General features: G+C 40.7%; 1 protein-coding gene across 4 annotated transcripts in view; it reads right to left on the reverse strand.

Annotated features, from left to right (window-relative positions):
* Positions 1-21444, reverse strand: part of gnao1a (guanine nucleotide binding protein (G protein), alpha activating activity polypeptide O, a) — a 103791-nt gene that overhangs the window by 70139 nt on the left and 12208 nt on the right. For all 4 annotated transcript variants that reach the window (XM_086110014.1, XM_086110017.1, XM_086110016.1 and 1 more), the window contains exon 3: positions 10556-10697. In XM_086110014.1, coding sequence (XP_085966140.1) covers positions 10556-10697 — 142 coding nt within the window. The remainder of the gene's footprint in view (positions 1-10555; positions 10698-21444) is intronic.

Raw genomic sequence — 21444 nt, forward strand, 5'->3', positions numbered from 1 at the left:
AGTGCAATTCTAAATGGGACAATAAGTGGGAATTGATCCTAAACTGCCTGGGTAAAACACTATTCACTAATTGCCTTAGAAAAGGTGGAAAATAAGCAAACTAGAAAGGCCTGAATCAAGACTGGATGGGTTTTCCCTTCTTCCTGCGAGGAAACAGGGCAAACCAATGAGTCGTCGTGCTGCCATGCTGCAGGCATACAAAACAACCTTTAACCTATGTCTAAATGTCATGCATAAGTATTCAAGGAACATCATAATGTCAGGCATTCAACCCATTTTCTAAACTATCCATCCTATCCAGGTCACTGGAGACTGGAAACGGTCCCAGTGTGCTCTGCTGCCAGTTTATCTCTATGCCTGGCAGAAACACACCAGCGTATTCATATCCACATCCACAAACAAGAAGGCAGAAAGCAGAAACGCATCTGGCTCCACATAGAGATGCCCGCAGTTGTGAAAAAAAACAAAAAAAAAAACAAAGAAAGGCTGTGAAACAAGCACTCAATCCAATCCAGTGTTTCAAAAGCACCCTGGAGTGGCATCACTGTCTTTCGCAGTGTTCTGTATTCTAGTCTCTTGCGCAAGTTCAAACACAAAACCCCTTCCCTGTCATGTAGCATGTAATATATGAATAAGTGAACACAGAGGCATTAACGAACACACACTCCAACCAAAATCAGTAAATCTCAGGTGTGAGATCACAGTTCTTTCTGTTGCTAGGATACAGTTCATTCTCACTCACATTCATGAAGCTGCATTTCTTTGGTTAACTCTACTGATCCTGGTCTCGCTGTGCATGCCCTCAACACATGAATCTGCTTTAATATTTCAAATTAATTTTAAGGTGTTGACAGATGGAACTTCGTCATGTAAATAAGTAAATTTATTTGAAGCATAGGCAGAAATAGATTCAAATGTCAATGGAAAAATATGAGTCAGTATATAAATAGGGAGGTGCAGACTGTAAAGTCATAGAATATGAGAACCATGAAGAATAAAGAAGCAAAGACATGGGGAAGTAAGGCATGATGAGATTGATGCTTTGATCAGTGTGGAGGAAAGGGGAAGTGACAGAGAGGAAGCTGAAAATAACAGGAGGTGAGAGAGAGCAAAACGGCAGGGGCTATCAAAGAGATCTCAGCACTGCATGTGCTGTCCTACTTAAAACATCCATCCATCCATTTTCGATATGACTTATTCTCAACTGGGTTGCGGGTGAGCTGGAGACGATTCCTGTGAAATTTGGGCAGGGTGAACCAAAGACTGCCAGCCGATTGCAGAGCACGGACAAGTGTCAGCATACGTGTGTAGATTATACGTGTATAGAACATATTTCGAATTTACATGGACAATTTAGAGACTTTAGTTAATCTATGAACATGTAAAAATCCATCATGAGGGCTACAGCAAAGATTCAAACCCTGAAACTAGAAACTATAAAGTGTGAGGCAGACATTGTAACCAATCACCCACTGTGTGCCTGCTCCTGACGCTTCAGAGGATTTCATTTTTAGGAGAACTGTAAGTTAGAATTTTCGTTTGCAGTAAATAACTTCATTTGTTATTAGCCAACAGAAAAACACAGCAGTACGTCTACAAGAAATTTCAGCTGGTCCTGGGAGGAGCCTTATCAATACCCTGGGGTCTGGACTGATCAAAATAATCAATTCTCAATTATGAAGAGCATATTTGAGTCAGAGTTGATCACATGCCAACAGAATGGTCAGCTTTGTGAACCACTACACTACCAGTCTTTGAGGGAGGAGATTAACGTTTTTGTCTACCTGCCTTGATGCAGTTGTTATTGGGCGGCTCTTTAACTCTGTACACAAACCCATTCTTTTAGAAAAATGAAATGATGGCCTGCTTCCGGAAGGAATTAAAATTAATAAAGTAAAATAAATGACTAAGCATATGAGTAGCCATGATGGGATATCATTTACAGTGTGTGTTAAACCTTCAACTTTCCATCACGGGCTCACCAATGCAAGTCATGTCTTCGAACTTTGCAAATTTCAGTTTCTTTGCGGAAGCCCTTACTGAAACCACACTGTTACTGAACTGGGCTTAAAATCATGACTGGAGAGCTACAGTTGCTGGGCGAAATTGAGCCTGCAGGAGCTGCTTAAACAGCAGCAACATGTATCTCTGCTACCAAGACCCCACTGTTTTACTCACCTCAAGTCCATAAACACACAGTAAATAGTTAGAAACTAAACAGTACTCCACATATCAAAACTAGCGGTCAGTCTTTCAAATGATATAAAAACATCATGGTTCTGTTTCGTGGAGTTTGCATGCTCTCCCCATGCCTGTGTGGGTTTTCTCCGGGTACTCCGGTTTCCTCCCAAATTCCAAAAACATGCATGGCAGGTTAATAGAGCCCTCTAAATTGTCCCTAGGTGTGATTGTGAGCGCGGATGGTTGTTCGTCTCTGTGTGCCCTGCGATTGGCTGGCAACAGGTTCAGGGTGTACCCCGCCCACTGCCCGAAGACGGCTGGGATAGGCTCCAGCATGCCTTGCGACCTTTGTCAGTATAAGTGGATCAAAAAATGGATGCATGGATATGTTTTGTTTCGCCTTTGCCATTTTGCTTTGCCAAATCATGCTCCTCTCCCTCTCTACAGTGCTGAAGTATGGCAGGAGGTGGGACCAAACTCAGAGGCGGAGACTCACCCCCTCACCTGTTCCACATTAGCTTGAATAGGTGGCAGCCTTTTTAATCAGCTTCTCACATTGTTTTGTGCTGGAAGAGCCTTGCTGGTCACACTGTGGCTTGTCATGTTGCTGCTTTTCCCCCTGCCACGCGGTCCAGCCTCAAGACTCGCCTGGTGATCTAGTTTATCTTGTTGTCACGAGTATGTCCCTGACGAAGGGGATTTTCAGTTGCTACTTTGTTTTTCAGTGTATTAATTTTCTATCTCTGCTTCTTGGCTCCTGGTCTTTTTGTTTGTCTCACGTCTAATCACAATATATCTACCAAATCCTTCTTCTTCACTGTCAAAGCAACTCACCACTTGTATATTTTGAATCGAAACAGTGGGGGAAACCTGTTAGTTACCTAAACTTTAAACCAGACAGGTGTGTTTCCATGTGCAGGTTGCTTCATTCTAAAACAGAGCTGTCAAACTCATTTTTGTCATGAGTCACACTAGTTACCGTTTCCCTTGGAGAGCCATTATGACTGTGAAACCATATGAGGAACTCAAGAATAATGGTTTAAGTTACTGTAATGAAGGTTTTGGTAAGAAGAAAATGCTTATCATATCTCTTATTTGTTACATTGACAATTTGACATGTTGGTCCATATTTTAGCAAGCATCGTGGAAGTTGACATGTTTGATTTGCTTTCGCGGACCATATAAAAAGATGTAGCAAGCCAGATCTGGCCCCTGGGCCTTGAGTTTGATAACCTGAGTTCTATAATGAGCAGAGGGAAAATGGTACTCACAGGGGTATTGTTCATATACTCACAGTGGGCAACTGCAACACATGAAGGCGCACACAAACTACCCCATGAGGAAACCGAAATCCACCTGGCCGCAAGCTCTCCTCCTCTTTTTTTCAATCACTGCCAATCCTTTCCATGCACCTCTCCATTCTGCCTCCCTTTCTCCTTAATGCCATTCCTCCCTTCAAAAGTCCACAGAGACACAAAGTGTTTTTGTGGTGTCATATTCTGCATGCATGAACGTGCAGCTGCGTCCTTTTCCAAGCTTCTTCAGTTGGGCTAAGATTGCATTTACATTGTGTCTGAAGTGTAATGACGAAATCCCCATATGTTTTATTCCATTGTTTTGCTTTTAAAAATAATTTGCTAGTCAAATTTGTAACAAAAAATACAGTCCTGCGAGGTGCACTGCAATCAGGCATACATTAGTGTGATTATCACACAAAGTAAACAGATCAAAACAAACAAAATTGAAGAACAGGGTTTCACATCCGTGAATACGACTTTAGATTCCAGCAACGACACAGACTATTTCAAGCATCCTATCATGGTGTGAGTGTGTGCGAGGTGTGATGTGTGAGGGTTGCCTGTGTGTCTCATACTGCCCTTGGACACAGGCTTGCGGAATGTGTTGCGAGCAAGGCAAAACATCGGGTTGCCACAGCAACTAGCCAAGGCCAGGGATCGGATTTGGGGTGTTATCAGAAGAGGTTAGTACAGGCTGAAATCAAAATGCATCTCCATAATTGAGGATAATCTATCAACCTATCTATATTATTCAGATTGACGTATCCAGACACACTGAATCAATTAATGACCTAATCAGGGGTTGGTGTCTTCATTCTTAATTTTACCAAGACCTTTCGAATAGTGCTATGCTATTCTCCAAATACAGAGCTGCCAAATGTTAAGGTCGAAATGCTGGTTGTTTCGGATACTGCAAAGAAATCCAACATTGTCACCAGTATGGTATTGTGTTGGGCCACCAAGACAATGGCCAGGAAACATTTTGTAAATAAATTAACACTACATTGAGATAAAAAACAAATCTCTGTGTGTACATGTTGCACAGTCATCCAACTTTGTTGCTTTTCGCTTTTCCTATCAGGGAATGCTTAGTGATTGCTCTGTTGCGCTGCCGCAGCTCCCTGCAAGGTACGGCTGCTTAGCTAACTTGGCTAAAGATGATGCGGAGCCACAAATTCATTTTGCGTCCGGTGTCAACACAGCCCAAGTCACAAGTTACTAATCATCGCCTACAGTTGATAAGATATATTTCCAACTAGTATCGTGATCATAAAACGAAGGCAATACTAATTGCTAACCTATCACGATAGCTATGCAGAAGTGAAACTGAAATAAGTGATTTGCTAACCTATCACGATAGCTATGCAGATGTGAAACTGAAATAAGTGATTGGATGACACAGTACGCTTGTTACGCAGGGGTGTCTGGGAATCAAGTTACGGTGGAGAGGAACCAACTTTGAAAAGCAAAATAGCAGGGAAATGAATAAGTGCCAGCAGAGAAAAAATAATGACACACAGCTACATTTATCCTATTACTGTACTTAATATGCTGCAATAACGGTCACACGGTAATGTTCTTGACTAAATGTATCAACGTGTGGAAATTGGGTCACGTAAGTGAAGTTCTGTAGGTTCACAGCTCTGCATATATCCATCCATCCATTTTCTAATCCGCTTACCTCAGGGTCGCGGGTGTGCTAGAGCTGTCTTGGGCAATAGGCGGGGTACACCCTGCACTGGTTGCCAGCCAATCTCCTGCATATACAGGGTATCCCAAAAAAAATTATACATACCTTGAATAATTGTATATTTTGGGTTTATTATAATTCGAATAATTTTCAACATGGAAAAGAATTTACAAATATCATTCTATTGTCTTGTTATTGCATGTTCTCGTTGAAACGTTTCCAGTAATCTTTCATCTTTTGTGGGGCTTGTCGATGTACGTGGTCTTCTGGGACGCTTCTTATGGACGTCCTGAACAGTTCCATCAGCTTCAAACTTATCTTTAATTCGAGTGATGGTAACTCGTGTTGGTGGTTCTTTGTTAAACTCCCTCCTAAATTGACTTTGCATTTCTACCGCGTTTTCATACTTCCAGTAGCATTTTAGAATACATTTCCTTTCTCAAGTCTGGCTGCCATCACTCGGTTCAATGGGTTCACATACGCGTTTACATATATACTGTACATGTGCCAGTAAACAGGTAAGTCAACAATGCTGTCTGTCTATATCCATCCGCCGGCCCTTCAAACCTCTCTGGCTGCTTTAATAACCCAACAGGAGTCCTTCCAAAGATTTTCCAGACTCTGTTCATCTACGATTGATTTATTTATTTCCTAGTAGCCATCATTTTGGTCTGCGTGGCACAGATCATTGAAGTAGATCGCAGATCAGAGACAAAGAGAAATTTTACGCATGTATGCGGACATGGCGGAGTTACATCACAGTACCAGCGAGCCACCTCACATCAATACACAATAGAATTCCACACCCTCTTGCATCACCGTATGCATACGTATTTTCTCTGAAAAATGCTTGTCTAAACGCGAAATAAAAAGTGAAGATGAGATGCCACTTTTGCGTGATGAATGAGGACCCAAATGCAGGATAGCAGGGAGGTGAGGCGGGTGTTATAGAGAACAGAAAGACAAGGTACGTTGATTGATCAAAAACAAATAATTTCCTATAATCCAAAACACCAAGGTTCAACATAACAAAACAAACATGAAAATGAATTAACTGGACAAGTAGCCACCAACATGCAGAAAAGATATGACTAGGACATGGACACTGAACCGCTAAGGGCTGCAAGGAAGCAGGTACCTAAATACAAATTAATTGACGCGACACCAAAGAACAAGTGGCCAAGACACAAGTGGCTGAGGTAGACAGCCACTTGCGAGACAAGGGACACAAGGGACTCGGGCTGGCAAGAAAAGTTAAAACAAACAACCTAATGAGACAAAATTACAAACAACAACAAAAAAAAACAACCCAATGAGAACATGATGAAACTAAAATCCAATCAAAATTAAACCAACAAATGCAAGCTCATGACATCGGGCACTAATTGGCAAGATAACATACCTTTCTCCAGGTTCTACCATTCACCTCTATCAGGAATTGCAATACTACATTGTATTATACAAATGTCAGCACACACAAACACACATAGGTATATATTGTGTCAAAATCAACATACGTGCTGTTATTTTAGTCTCCATTGCTCAGTATCAATGATCTCATTGCAATTAGAAACAGGGTACCTTTCGTAAAGGTTAGAGACAATGACTCAGGGACGTACCAGAGTGCAATTGTGTGTGCGAGAAACAAAATGTGTGAGGTGGTTTACATTGCAGATGGGATTGGCCTTCTTAATTAAACCTTTATGTCAAAATAAACAATACATACATAAAACCTAGGATAGACGTTTTAATTGTTGAACCATCATCATCAACATCTTTCAGCGATTTATAGATTATGTAAGCAAAAATACTGTAACTGCACACATCTTGTAACAGACATTAGATGGACTGGAATGATTAAAAAAAAAAAACTCTGATTGAGACATGGGAGGAATAAATACTGAATTCAATGCATGCCAAAATGCATTCAGATCATAATGGTGCCTCATATTGCCTCATGCAGTGTATTCATCCAGAGCAGGGGTGTCAAACTCATTTCACAGTGTGATCCAAATACGGCCTCGGTCGATGTCAAGTGGGCCGGACCATTAAAATTATACCATACTTTGCTATAAATAACCAAAATATCATGTCTTTCCTTTGTTTTGGTAGAAGGAAGCACAAGAACATTCAGAAAATGTTGAAATTTAATGAACATATCTTTGACAAAACATTTGACAAAATAACTTGACTCTCTGTTTCAATTGGCTGTCTAAATCTGCTGATAGGTCCGAAATCCTCTCTGGTATAGTATTCCTCATCAGGCTAATATTGGCAAAAGCTTCTCGCTTCTTGGGACAGACAAGTTCAACCGCCTTCATCATGCATCGCCCTCATAGTCCACCGTTTACAAAGAATGCAATATTTCTTTGAAGTGTCATAGCACAGAACTGCTTTATTGTCCATAAAGGGCAAAAAATCCCAAGGAATTAATATAAACTATATATGTATGGATAGCACAGATCCCGCTGAACATTTTGAGTGTTTGAAAAAAAAAAAGCTATGTTTGTATAACACAACGTACATCATTTACAAAATTGTAAAACGCGTAGGTTCGGTATCAGCTTTTTTCGAAGGGCATAAGGGTTGGTTAACAAAGTCACCGTCGGAATACGGCTTTGATGCTAATGCTATTTCGCTAGCAATTAGGTAGCTGGCTTTCACTGCTGTATTGGTTCTGTCTCAGTGACAGACTGAGACTGCTGTTGTCTTCCTCATTGATCAAAACAATGTTGTCTTCTACTCTGATCAAAACAGTGTTCCCCCTAGCGGATGATCCACGAATTGGAGCTGATTAAAAATATTCATTCCGTGTCTCTTATGTATTTTTTCACTTTTAATTTATCCTGTGAGCCTGATCGAACCTCCTCAGGGGCCGGTTTCGGACCGCGGGCCGTATGCTTGACACCCATGATCAAGAGGGAGACATGGCTCGCTTTGCCAAGTAAAACTGAAACACAACCACATTCCAAATTAAGAGACTATTTCATGTTCTGGTGTTTTTTTTCATAACTTCATTTTGGGGTGTTAAAATCAGTCAATTTTTGTAATTCAGCATTGTGTGTTAGTAGACATTACAAGTCCAATTAACCTTCATCCTTTGCTTCCTTGGTCACGGAACTGATGCTTTTCTTTGTGTGATCTAGGATTTAGCGGCTTAAGAGGCGCGGACTAATTTAATTGGAGTGATGGACTTTTGGCTGGGGCTTCACAGTAGTTTTTGGCATTCATGAGATGAATCATGCTGGCATTGGCATATTCAGCATTCAAAGGGAAGAACATCGGTCACTCAATAACCAAGGCGCCCCACCAAATACCAAAAATAAATAAATATGACGATTGACAAATATGAGATTTGGTTTTATAATTTTACAGCAATGAGACAGTATGTAGTCGGTGCACCTTTTTAACTGCTTCAAAATAATTTGGATGGTAGAGCCACGGTCCAATATGGGCGATGGTGTTGTTATTTCTGTCTTCTTTCAGCCAGGACACCTTTTATTTGATTGTTGTTATCAGTAAGGATGTCCCGATCACATTTGTTTTGTTTGCACCCGAGTCTGAGTGCTAATCAATTCATTTTGGGAGTCACAATCTTATACATTGTCAAAGCATCAAGAAAAAAAACCCCAGCGTATCCAAATTGTCTTCATTGTTGTCCTTTTCTTTCAATAAATAAAATTATCCAAATAGGATACCTTTTGAAAGAAGCACCCATGGTTGCCCTTTTCTTTCATGGCCCATCAACCTCAAAGTGTGAATTTAAAGGCTTTTTGTTGCTGTTTTTTTTAGCAACTTTTAGAATTTGAGGCTTTGTATTATTAATATAACCATAATATTTATTTAATCATGAGACAGCTATAGACTTTTTATAACTAAACCAGTGCAGCAAGTTAACAAAGTTATAGCCACGAGATTTCGTAAACAGTAGTGCATCCTTGTTAAACGTTTGAATGCTAAACACGAGTGTATGCTAATTCAACAATCTCTTATACGCATTGATATGAAGGATAATAGATAATATGTATGTAGGCCTGTATAAATATATACAGACTGTGTGTGTGTGTGTTTCATCAGGTACATTATATTTATAATTTCATATAAGTAGGCTGTATAAATATATACGGACTGTGTGTGTGTGTGTGTGTGTGTGTGTTTCATAAGGTACATTATATTTATAATTTCATATAACCTGTGGCTAAAAAGCAAAGGTGGTAGTGTGTTGCCAAACTACGACAAGGTATATATACTGTATGTTTGCAGAATGCAGCACTCCCATGTTTTTTTTTTTTTTGCCTTTGCCTCTTTTTCACTCCATCACACAAACAGGAAACATTAGATGGTGCAATTTTGCAGCATTGTTGTCTCACATGATTATCTCAATACGTATTGACATTTAAAAATGAGTTTCAATTTTCTTATACCATGAGGCAAATAATAGAATCTGTCTCTTCTGCTTCATGCAATAAAATGTCTGAAAAGGGCATTAACAACAAATACTTCACTACCTCCAGCTGATAATCAAAGATGAGAAGCGAGGGAGACAAAATAGTAAAGCCACATTTATTGGTCACATTGAAAAGGTATCAGCAACAGATAAGTAGTATAGATAGCACAGATAGTGTTTTAGCTGCATGAGTCCTTGAATCATGCGGCAGCTATAAGCCCGTGGCGTGTGGTGAATGCATTGGGAGTGTACCCTTCTGTTTGCTACGCTGCTGCATGTGAGGAGATGATTGAATCAAATTCAATAGAAAGCAAATAAAAAGTCACTTAGGAGAACATTTGTTCTCCTTGTGGTAAGCAGGCATATTTCACAGAACAATGTGTTCTCATCCATAAAAAAACGCTCAGTACATTTCTTCAGTATGGAGCAGTCCAAAACCGAGATCGCTCATAATCATGGATTTTCAAGTAGCAGATTTATAAAACAGTGACCCCAAAGTACCTCAGATCCAGATGATACGGGACATGGTTAGAATACATGCTGGCACGTTAATGTTAACCTCAGTGTTCTGCTACCTTTTAATACAGTGCGCCATATGGTCCTGAGAATACGATAGTGATTTGTGGAAGAGCATGCTTTTGTCGGCAATTGACATACTGTATATGTTGACTGTGCTGTTTTCTATATCAGGTAATGACTGTAACCTGATGAAAGAACAATGCAGCTTTAAAGACTGTGACGCTGCCAAAAATGTCCCTCGGCCCTTGCAGTAGACTACGGTGATCCAGGCTAATTAATTTCTCCATTTAGCTTCATTCAGCTTGGCAATATGTACAACATTAGATGTAAGTTTGCACTCATTTTTGTGTGATTGGGCACACAATTATATACAGCATGCTGCATATTGATGCATGGTGCAAATTAAGAACAAGGACTCACCTTCCGCTCTTTGTCTCCATACTCAAGGCCTAGTGTATCCATGGCACGGACAATGGCAGCCAGAGATTGGATGGTGTTGCTGTAAACAACAGGCTTGTACTGCTTTACATCATCACCAGAGAAACCGTCCTCGTGGATGATCCTAAAGACAGACAAGCCAACAAATTAGTCAGTGGAAACATACTGTAAATCTAATGCACCACATTTGATAGGATGAAAACAAGTGTATGCAGTATTAGTACGATATTAAAAGTACAGATTTAGTCATGGATGTTATGTGCTGGGGTCACATAAAGGGTTAGGATCATGAATATAATACACCACAAATTAAAATAAGTCAGAGCAACATGAGTGGCTAAAAACAATGATAGAACAATGAGGAGGAAGATGACATTTAACAGCAGCAGCAGCAGCCTTGTCTGTTGTTTTAAATGTCATGCAGTCTTTCCCTTCCAGGAAGACAAGGACATACAGTCACAACAATGTTTTCCAGGCAGACAGTTGCAAGGAGAGACAGAGGATGAAAAAAAGTATGCTTTGTGTAATTTGTGATATAACCATTTGCTTTTGCAATATAGATCCAATATTTGTGATCTTAGTCGCAGATGGTGTAGTGGTACACTCGCCTGACTTGTGTGCGGGCAGCATGGAATCGGTTCCCATGGAATCGGTTCCCACTCAGTGACGGTGTCAATGTGGGTGTGTATGGTTGCTCGTTTCTATAAGTGCCCTGGCTGGTGACCAGTTCAGGGGTTATTCTGCCTGTCCCCTGAAGTCCCAGCAAATCCCGCGACCCTGTTCAGGATAAGCGGTGTTGAAAATGGATGGCTGGATATTTGTGTTCTTGAGTTTCAGTGCAACGTTTACAGTGTCAGACAGCAGTTATCTTCCTGAGAGAGGGCCAATTCACGCATTTATACACAAATGTACAGTATTTAACACTGGTTTTTAAAAAAGGCGTGACATATCATGCATTATACAATTGGCAACACTACGAAACATGAAACAATCTTTGATCAAGTATTTTTTCAGTATTTTTCTCAACAGGGTCATGTGAATCTGGAACAAGCGTTTGCATTGAATTGAGCAACCATACGACCACTGTAAAGCAGTCCGATTTATTCAAGCTATTCTATAGTGTCAATGAATATAACAAAATAGAATGAAAGCTAAAATATTCTGTAGATATTTAAAGACAATCCTCTGGTAACATCACAAAATAAATCAAGGTTTTAATTTGATCATCACATTACTTTGACTCCAGAAGAATGACAAACACAAAGACCAATTCAAGGAAGCAAAGGCTTAAATGTTGTGTGTGCGTGTCCAAGTGTGTGTGCCTGAGAATCTGGCCTGCTGATTTGAGTTCTCATGCATGAGGACCTTTTCTCATTAGCGACTCTCCAAGCCCTTCTGTCAGCAAAGAGCTGCACGTGTGAGCGTCAAATGTGTGTGTGTGTGTGTGTGTGTGTGTGTGTGTGTGTTTACATCTTCACTTTGCCTTGACATAATCTGGACAGTGACCCGAAACGTAGTTTAATTTCACACCGAGCCAGACAGATGGACAGACAAGCAGACATATGGGTGATTTAACCAAGACATGACACCATGTTCGTCTCAGGGTGTCTCTCAAACCTACATCAGTAATCCTGTGGGCTGTGGCGCATCGTGACTTCTTGTTTGGTCTCAATTATCTGCTGTTTACATATTTTACATAATTTTAGGCTTTAATATCCATCCATCCACCCATCCACTTTCTGATCCGCTTGTCCTCACAAGGGTCGCGGGGTGTGCCGGAGCCTATCCCAGCTGTCTTCGGGCAGTAGGCGGGGGACATCCCGAACCGGTTGCCAGCCAATCGCAGGGCACACAGAGCCGAACGACCATCACCGCTCACACTCACACCTAGGGACAATTTGGAGTGTTCAATCAGCCTGCTATGCGTGTTTTTGGAATGTGGGAGGAAACCAGAGTACCCGGAGAAAACCAAGCAGGCACAGGGAGAACATGCCACCGTGGAGCCGGGATCGAACCCACAACCTCTGCACTGTGAGGTTGACGCGCTAACCACTCGACCACCGGGCCGCCGCTGACTTAATATTGTCAATATATTCATATTACAAGTCATGTCACACCTTCAACAATATGTTTTGCTGTGCAATTCAACATCAGTGTAAAATATATATGTACTGTACATCCATCCGTTGTCTGAGCTGCTTAACCTCACGGACATGCTGGCACCTATCCCAGCTGCCTTCCTGCAGTAGGAGAGGTACATCCTGAACTGGCTATAGCCACTCGCAGGGCACACATAGACAAACAACCATTCTCACTCACATTTACACCTAGGGACAATTTAGAGTGCTCAATAACCTGCCTTAGATGTTTTTGGAATGTGGGAGGAAATCCACGCAGGCACGGGGGAGAGCATGCAACCTGCACATAGGAAGGCTGAGACCCGGAATCGAACATTGTGATGCCGATGTACGAACCAGTTGAACACCGTGCCGCCCACACAGATATATGCATCCATCCAATCCATCCATTTTTAATCTGCTTATCCTCACAAGGGTTGTGTGTGTGTGTGTGTATGTATATAAATAAAACAGTAGACTACAATGTGTCATGATTCGGTTTAGGGACCAACAGGTGGCACTGTAGGGCTCCCCCGGCAGCTGCACACCTGTTGGTCATTTGGTAATTAGTTGTATAAAAGGACTCCTGCCCGAACACTCGGTGTTGGGTCATTGTTGCTCTTGCTACTGTCATGTGTGTTGCTGTTTGCTCTTAGTTTCTGTCATGTTTAGTTCATTATGTTTTAGCTTTAGTCATGGTTTTTGTTTGATACTTTGGACTTTGTTTGTTTTGGATGTGGTTTTCTTTGTTTTAAATACAATTCTTCAAATACACCCTGCTCCTCCCTCCTGCCTGCTTTTTGGGGTCCACCACCACCTTGCTACGTGACACAATGTGTGTTTCTTCCTTGAAAATCTGTTTTCTTGTAGTTCATCTTTAACCCATTTAATACTTGCTCTTATTTTGACGAGCAGTAGGTACGAAAAGAAACACTTATCAATATCAAGTGACATGAAACACTTTATTGCAAGAAACTTTTCATTCACATCGCCCAGCACTAATTCCCTGCACTTCGGTCACTTTCCATGACACTTTTTTAGGGTACTGACAACAAAGGAAGCCAGGCCAGGCCAAGCAATGCTGGGGCAAAGCGGAGGCAGGCCATTCTGGAACCTGCAATGGAAAAGTGCGCCATATTTCCTATTATCCCCTCCATTCTTTCCTCACAGGCACTCATGTGAAGACACATGCGCTGATACACACACAAAGCCTGCACAGTGCGCCGCGCAACTACGTCCCTATCTTGGTTCTGTTTTGCATTGTCACTTGACACCATTGTTTGTCCTAATATAACCACAAGACTCTTTGAGGTTGCCTCTTTATCACTATGTTGCACAGCTAATCCATTTGCAGTCTGTGTCGACAGAGCCCTTTGTGACAAAGAGCAAACTGAGCAACTCCTGTCAACGTTTCTGTATATCGTTACGAACACATTTCATGTGTTTCTGTATGTAAATGGGGGAGAATTAATCTTAATGGGCATAAGATAGATCATGGCAGAACCAAATTCTGACAAAAGAAGCTATAAATAAGAGTGTCATTAATATGGCCCTCAGCCCTGATAAACTAACTCAGATACATAACTTGAAATGCATGCCTCAGTCACTTTGTAATCTGGCATTACTCACTGGCATCACACATTTGGGTCAAGCAGCAACATCCTGACGGAACATACTGTCCTTTCACAAACACCTCTCTGCTCTGAGTGCAGGACCTATTTATTCTTTTAAACACCCATAAAACTATTTTTAGTGACATATTTCTCAGGGATGTTGATTGAGGGTGGATAGAGAATGTTATTGGTTCAGGTTGTAACATTTTCCATCTGTTCAGCAAAATGGCCAGTAAGGTTTGAAAAAAAAAACTCAGTGAAACAATTTGGAGATGGGTATACATCCTCTTGTGCATGCCAATTGTGTTCATCTGAAGCAGCTTCCTACCTTGAAGACTTGCACATATTGTGTACATCGATCGACAGCGCTCAACGGATATTTGTGCAGAAGTGCAACAGTATACAGTCCATCATGTGGCACAAGAAGGCATGATCAGTTTTTACTTGACTGATTTATATTGATGGCCTTGTGCTAGAGCAGCAGATGGACACCTTGCGGCTTAGGGGCTGCCCACACTCGTAGTGGACCTCGATTAATTTTTGAAACTAAAAATGTTTACTGCTGCTGATCTATTGGATTCAGCGTTCTTCACAGTGCAATAACATTGTTCACTGGATGGCAGGCATCACTCACCAGTGCCTCCAAATATAGGCTGTAGTAGTGGAAGAGAGCAGATCCTGGCTTCTTGCCAGCAACCGCATTTGGTCAAGAAAAGGGTGTCCTTGAGGTAAAATAGGAAGCAGATTATATGATCACCAAATTTAAATGCAAACCTGTCTGTTTAGTGTACTTAGAGATGTCATTCGATGTCATGAAAGATTTCAACTGAAGTCGCCTCTACAACACTAATCTCAAAAGTACACAAACAGAAGCTTTTTCCACAAGGGTTGACAGATTGAAGTGCATGAGGGGTTATTAAATATGTGTCCTCCAAAAACATATTCAATGTTTAAATGTGTTACAAAAACGTATGATGATGGCTTGGGGAAGTGGCAGTTATATGGGAACGCCTCCGGGACAAATTCACGCTCTTTTGTCTCCCTGGGAAGGTCTACTCAGAGGCTCTGGAGAGGCGCGTCTGTCGGGAAGTTGAATCTCAGATTCAGGAGGGGTAGTGTTTTTTTTCCTCCTGGCTATGAAACAGTGGACCAGCTCCACACACTCAGCAAGGTCTTCAAGGGTGCATGCAAATTAGCCCAACCAGTCTACATCGTATGTTTGTACTTGGAGAAGTCATTCGACAATTCCTTTGGGAATTCCTGTCGAGGATTCTCCAGGAGTACGGGGTCCACCAATACAGGCTGTGCAGTCCCTGTGGAGTTTGGCACGAAGTCAGACTCATTTCCAGCGATGGTTTGAGTCCACCAAGGTTGCCCTTTGTCACTGATTATGTTCACAACCTTTATATAGACAGAATCTGTAGGCACAGTCGAGGTGTTCAGAGGGTCTGGTTTGGTGACTTCGGTACTACCTCTCTGTTTTTGGCATACAATGTGCTTGTGTTAGCTTCATCAAGCTGCGATTTTCGACTCTCACTGGATTGGATCACAGTTGAGTTTGAAGCAGTTGGCATGTGAATCAACACCTCCAAATCAGAGACAAGGGTTCTCCAGACAGAAAAGGGTGGAGTGCCGGAGAAATATCTTGGGGTCTTCTTCACAAGTGAGGGAAGAATGAAACAGGAAATTCACAGCTGGACAGCATCTGCAGTGATGTATCGGTCAGTCGTGGTAAAAAATAATCTGAGCCAAAAGGCAACGTTTTCGATTTATTGCAGTCTACATTCCTACCCTCAGCTATGGTCTTGGGGCTGTGGGTCATGACCAAAAGAACATGTCCACGGATGCAAGCGGATGAAATAATTTTCTCCATAACGTGTCCAGGCTTTCCCACAGCGATATATTGGAGAGGCTACGTCTTCCGGTTTGCCTGAGAATGCAGGATCCCACCAGAAAAGCTAGAAGAACTGGTTGAGGAGAGTGAAGTCTTGGTTTCCCTGCTAAAGCTTTTGCGCCTACGACCAAATCTGATATAATAATCGTGTTTTCCCATTATAGCATCTTAATAGGTAGACAGCATAGTGTAGTTTCTAGAATATGATACCACCCGCTGTCAGGATTTTCAGTCGTTGCGCCCCTAATGGTTCAGTCCTGATCTTGCATCCCACACTTTTCAATGCATCTTTAATTTACGTTTGACACCGCTTCCTTGTGGGTGGCAAAATCTCATGTTTTAACTTGGACACACAGATGTTCAACCGGGAAAATATTACAGGGCCAGATATAGCGTATTTAATTCACTGCTAGTTGAAAACCACCACAGCATGAGACAAACATATTGTCTTGCCTACAAATTAAAATGTTTCTGCACTTTGCACAGACTCATTTTGCATGCATCATTCTAAAAATGTATCTGCCAGTTGTATAATTATGTTCTTTGAATGGAAACACGGTACCGTATTTTCCGCACTAGATTATGAGGCGCACCTTCAATGAATGGCCTATTTTGTCATTTTTTCTTCTTAAAAAAAATTGATAATCTTTGCTTTCTCAACAGTGTTCAATATTATCATCTAATCCTATGCATGGTCACAGAAAGCTAGACCCCAGTTGTAACTCCATAACCACACATGAATGTGAAAATACAAAAACACACTTTTGAATGCCTAATAATGTATTACATAACCTACCTAAGTTTAGAAGGTTTTTTTTTTTTTTTTTTTTGAATGTTGCATGGCCATTTGGTGTTGTGTTAATTTGACGTAGAGCCTGCACAAACATATTGAAGTCATGAATGTATTTCTGGTTGGAAGTACAGTACCACTAAGATGTTGAACAAGAAAAGAGAAACAAAAATATGAATATGTTCCATTATCAGCAAACTGGGTCATTGGGAAATAAATGACTAAAATTCATATTTGGAGAGGCAGTTGTAAGGAAGCAGACATGATGTCATAGATTTTATCCCAGTTGTCTCCGATGCAAGGTCAAACTATAATTATTCACTTCATGTGTCCTCCCCTGAGTGAAAGTGAGTTACTTACTTTAAAGGTTTATAATCAACGTTTATCATGGTAACCAAGGAAAGCTCGATTATATTGCATATTATAAAAAGCAAAACGCATATTGTATGTTGTAATTCAAGCAAGTATAGCATTTAAACATAATTTTGGGGTCAGTGTCTAAGAATTGTCTTGCACTTTGGTGAGTATACCGTGATCTACCAGTCAACAAACAACAACAAAAAAACCTCAAACGAAAAACTGAGTATTAAATGATGAGCACTGATTTTTGTCCAGCACTGCCATCCACAACTCATGTGGACATTTAAGCAAAATGAATAAATAAATAAATAAGAAGCCAGGACTTACCCGGTAGTGTGTCTGGCTAACACCGATTCATTTAAAATCGACCTAAAAGGATTATGTATTAAAGGGATTGCCAAAGACAAAAACAACTAACCTTTTTGCTATAATTCTAGGAAGTTTTAGTCAGTTTTAAACATGAAATGTAGCATTTTCATTTTTATTTTACTTTGTAATTCGTAAAGGAAAATGGGGTTTTTTTCGGTTTACTTATTTCATTACCTTTCATTTCCTAAAACTTGCTAATAGCACACTGGTGCCGTTAGGATAGCTGTGGAACTGCCGTGGGGTCAAACCTCAGCCAATGCCTCATTCAGAGACGCCTAACGATTGACTAATCAATACTGGGTGTTGTCTGGTTTTCACCATAAATGAGCTGAGTTTGACTCAGCTCCCCCTGAACAAGACAGGCAGTAAAATGGATGGCTCGATCTATAAATAATAATATGAAACCTTTTCAAGTTATTAAAAAAATACATTACATTACATTAGCTGCTATCTTGTCTTAGCTGTGTGTTTAATGCACAACATGTTTGCATGTTTGCACTGAGGAGGATCGAGAGGAAGAAATTTCATCTATGCTGCATGTCATACACAAAGCATATTTTACAATAAAGATGACCTTGACCTTGACCTTGAAATTCATTCAGTCGACTCGTTTTTACAAATTACAGTCCTGCATGCTTTCTATAAAATCATATGGAAGAAACACTGAATTCCTACGTGGTTTTCTGGACATGACTGCCAAAATGAGGTCTGAAGAGACAGATATGACATAACGCAGTGCAATTCAACGCAAGAGGGCTGTGAGAAATAATTTAAAAGAATTCCCAATGTTCCTTTGGAATATCAAGACTTGACTTCAAGATAGTGTTGCTCTGGACTACATCATAAAATACAAAAGCAACTGAACTTTTGACAGGCATCAAAGGTACATTTAGAATTCTGTCGGCTGAATTTATATTGGACTGAATTAAACAGACTTTCCTTCTTGCTTCCATTGTCCATACATTGAAGTAAAATATGGACAGAATGATTTCAGTGAAATTAATGATAGGTTCTCTGCCCCTACTAAAGCTTTACTCAAGTCTCAAATGCAACTTTTTTTTCTTCTCTTGATCGGTGCATTCAAATTCAAATTCATCTGCACCTTTATATTCCTCACCTGGCATTTATTAGTGTCATTCTGGTTAAGTGTTCACTCATCCGCTGTCTTTTCATACATTAAATTGGACACTTTGTGTTCATTTCATATACTTTAAAATCAAAAACAAAAGTGTTGCATTGATATGTTTGGTGAGTGTACTTCTGCAAAAAGAGATGCAAATACAGAAACAAGCGCACAACTGAATCCTCTTTTATGCACAAACCACAAAGCCACTTCTGTCAGCTGACCACCATCACTATAAAAAGACTACATTGTCTCACAGCGTGACTGATATTGAATCAGGCAAATGGGTCCAAGGCAGTTGCTCAAAAAGACCACAATCACATGACACGATCAAGAGTAGCACAAAAATACAAAAGTGGGTAGAGATGCACTCATGCCATCTTGCTTTTTGTCTAAATCTGCCTCACACTGAAAAATACTCAAACAAACAAAATAATATTGAACCGGTCTCATTTAGCTGCTGAAAGACATTTTCAACGTAGAGCAAAAAGAAGCTTTGCACACAATAGGAAAACAGCGGGAGAGAACAAAAACAAAATAGACATTAAAATGATAAATACAGCAAGGAACTATAATCATAGTATGTTTCACCAGATAAATAAATAAGGCGGACTCAAAGTACAGTCAATCGTAGGTGTGCTTAAAGAGGCTGCAGTGTGTATATGTAGAGAAATAAACCGCAGCCCAAGTAAACATACAACTACATACCCAGTTTGGATTAATCATCAAAAGCAACACTGTTTTTGCCCCCTCCCTTTATCTATCCGTCCATTTTCTGATCCGCTTATCCTCAGAAGGGTCGCGGGCTGTTTTGGAGCCCGTCCCAGTTGTTTTCGGGCAGTAGATGGGGTACACCATGAACTGATTGCCAGCCAATCACAGTGTTTTTGTCCCATGAGACTTTATTCATAAGTCCAACAGAACAATACAAAAAAAGGCCTTGGGCAAAGTATTTATTTATTTATTTGTTTTAATTCTATTTGTCGTAAATGAGCCACTGCTTAACCCACTGTCAATTGCAATGGCCAATGTCGAGTATGGCTTTCATTACCATGACTACCAGGGGCGGAGCAAGTCTAAAAAAGAAGACTGTGAGAACAGCAAGGCCCACACAAAAACTATCCGTTTTCACTCGTGGAGTCAGCACATCATCATCAAGCCACACTCAACTGCACTTGCATGTGCTCAGCTGCAGATTCATAAAATAAAATCTTAACCATTTTCTGATGAGCACATTTTTTTGTAAATCGAACTTTAATAGAATAGAAATTAACAAAACTAATGAGTACGCATTTTGAAAATGTAAATGGTGTCACATAAGCAAAGTGTTCGACACATGCAAACATAACACACCCACACACACACACACATAACAAGCTGTTATTTCACAGCTCACTCAAGCAGCCAATCAAATCATTCCGGTGACGAGCACGCCCACGGCTATATTTAACCAATGAAGTATGATGATCTGGCTGACAGACTCCTTCAGATGACCAGTTAGATGCGCAAAGATTGGTGCCAACATAACCATTTCCAACCACCACCATTTCATGCGTTGAACTGTTCCACAGACAAGGAGGCTAATAATTATCAGAACGGAGCAGAGTCCAGTGAAGGTGTGGCCTTGAAAGCTGGACTGCCAACCCTCTTCTGTGTGATGCAGTATGTTTCATTTCCCCCTGCTTACTAAATAAATGAAGACATTGTATTGTACTCGCCATCCTTTTTTTTCCTTTTGCTCAAAAGAGGATTTTGCCCCCCAGTACTAGATTGCCATTATTCTGACGTTCTCTTCTTTTTTGTTTTATACTCTACATCCATTTTTTTGCCCAAGAATAAATCTCCATCTGCTGTTGCTTTAGTTTGGTGCCTGAACAGTTCTCCCCTCCATTGTTTTTCTGACCCAAGTGATCTCTCCCAAGCCTTCTTGCAACTTCATGTCTCCAACTACAAACTGTTTGCCCGTTCCTGGAACCTGGACCCATTCTGTGCAAACTTGATCTTCTCCCTCATTCTGGACAGTGGCCATTCAAACTCTTTCCCAGCCTCCCTCATCTATCCCCTCTCTGCCTCTTGTCTTCTACACTCCCATCCTTTGAGCACAAAACACAGCCCCACTTTTTTTCCAACTTTCCCCCCAACCTCTCTTTTATTCCCCTCTTCTGAGGCCCAGACCTAATTATCGCCTATTCGAGAGAAAGCACATACACACAACTTCACAGCCTTGACAGTGGGAGAAGGCTGTGGGAAGCATCGCAGCCGTGAGCCGATGTTTGTTCTCCCTTTGGCCGAGCACCTTTAATCTTGTTGGGAAGGCATATATTGGAGAGCAAATATAAAGGGGAAGTCAAACATTTTCTCGACCATATGTTCTATGAATCCCTGCTCATTTAAATGACGTATGATAATTAATTTTGTGTTTGTGGAATATGAAAGTGTCTATTAAATGTTTATGGTGTAAGCCAGTTTGTAAGCTTTCTACAATGGAAACTGAATGTCAAACAAAATGTCAAAATGAAAATAAATAGACAATATATAGACGGGGAAAGTAAACTGTTTTGAAATTTTCAGCGGTTTGTTAAGGGGAAAACTATTCAGATCGAAC

Source organism: Hippocampus guttulatus, chromosome 4 (genome assembly GCF_054856545.1).
Source record: "Hippocampus guttulatus isolate MCC_2025c chromosome 4, RoL_Hgut_1.0, whole genome shotgun sequence".
In the NCBI taxonomy this organism is placed as follows: Eukaryota; Metazoa; Chordata; class Actinopteri; order Syngnathiformes; family Syngnathidae; genus Hippocampus; species Hippocampus guttulatus.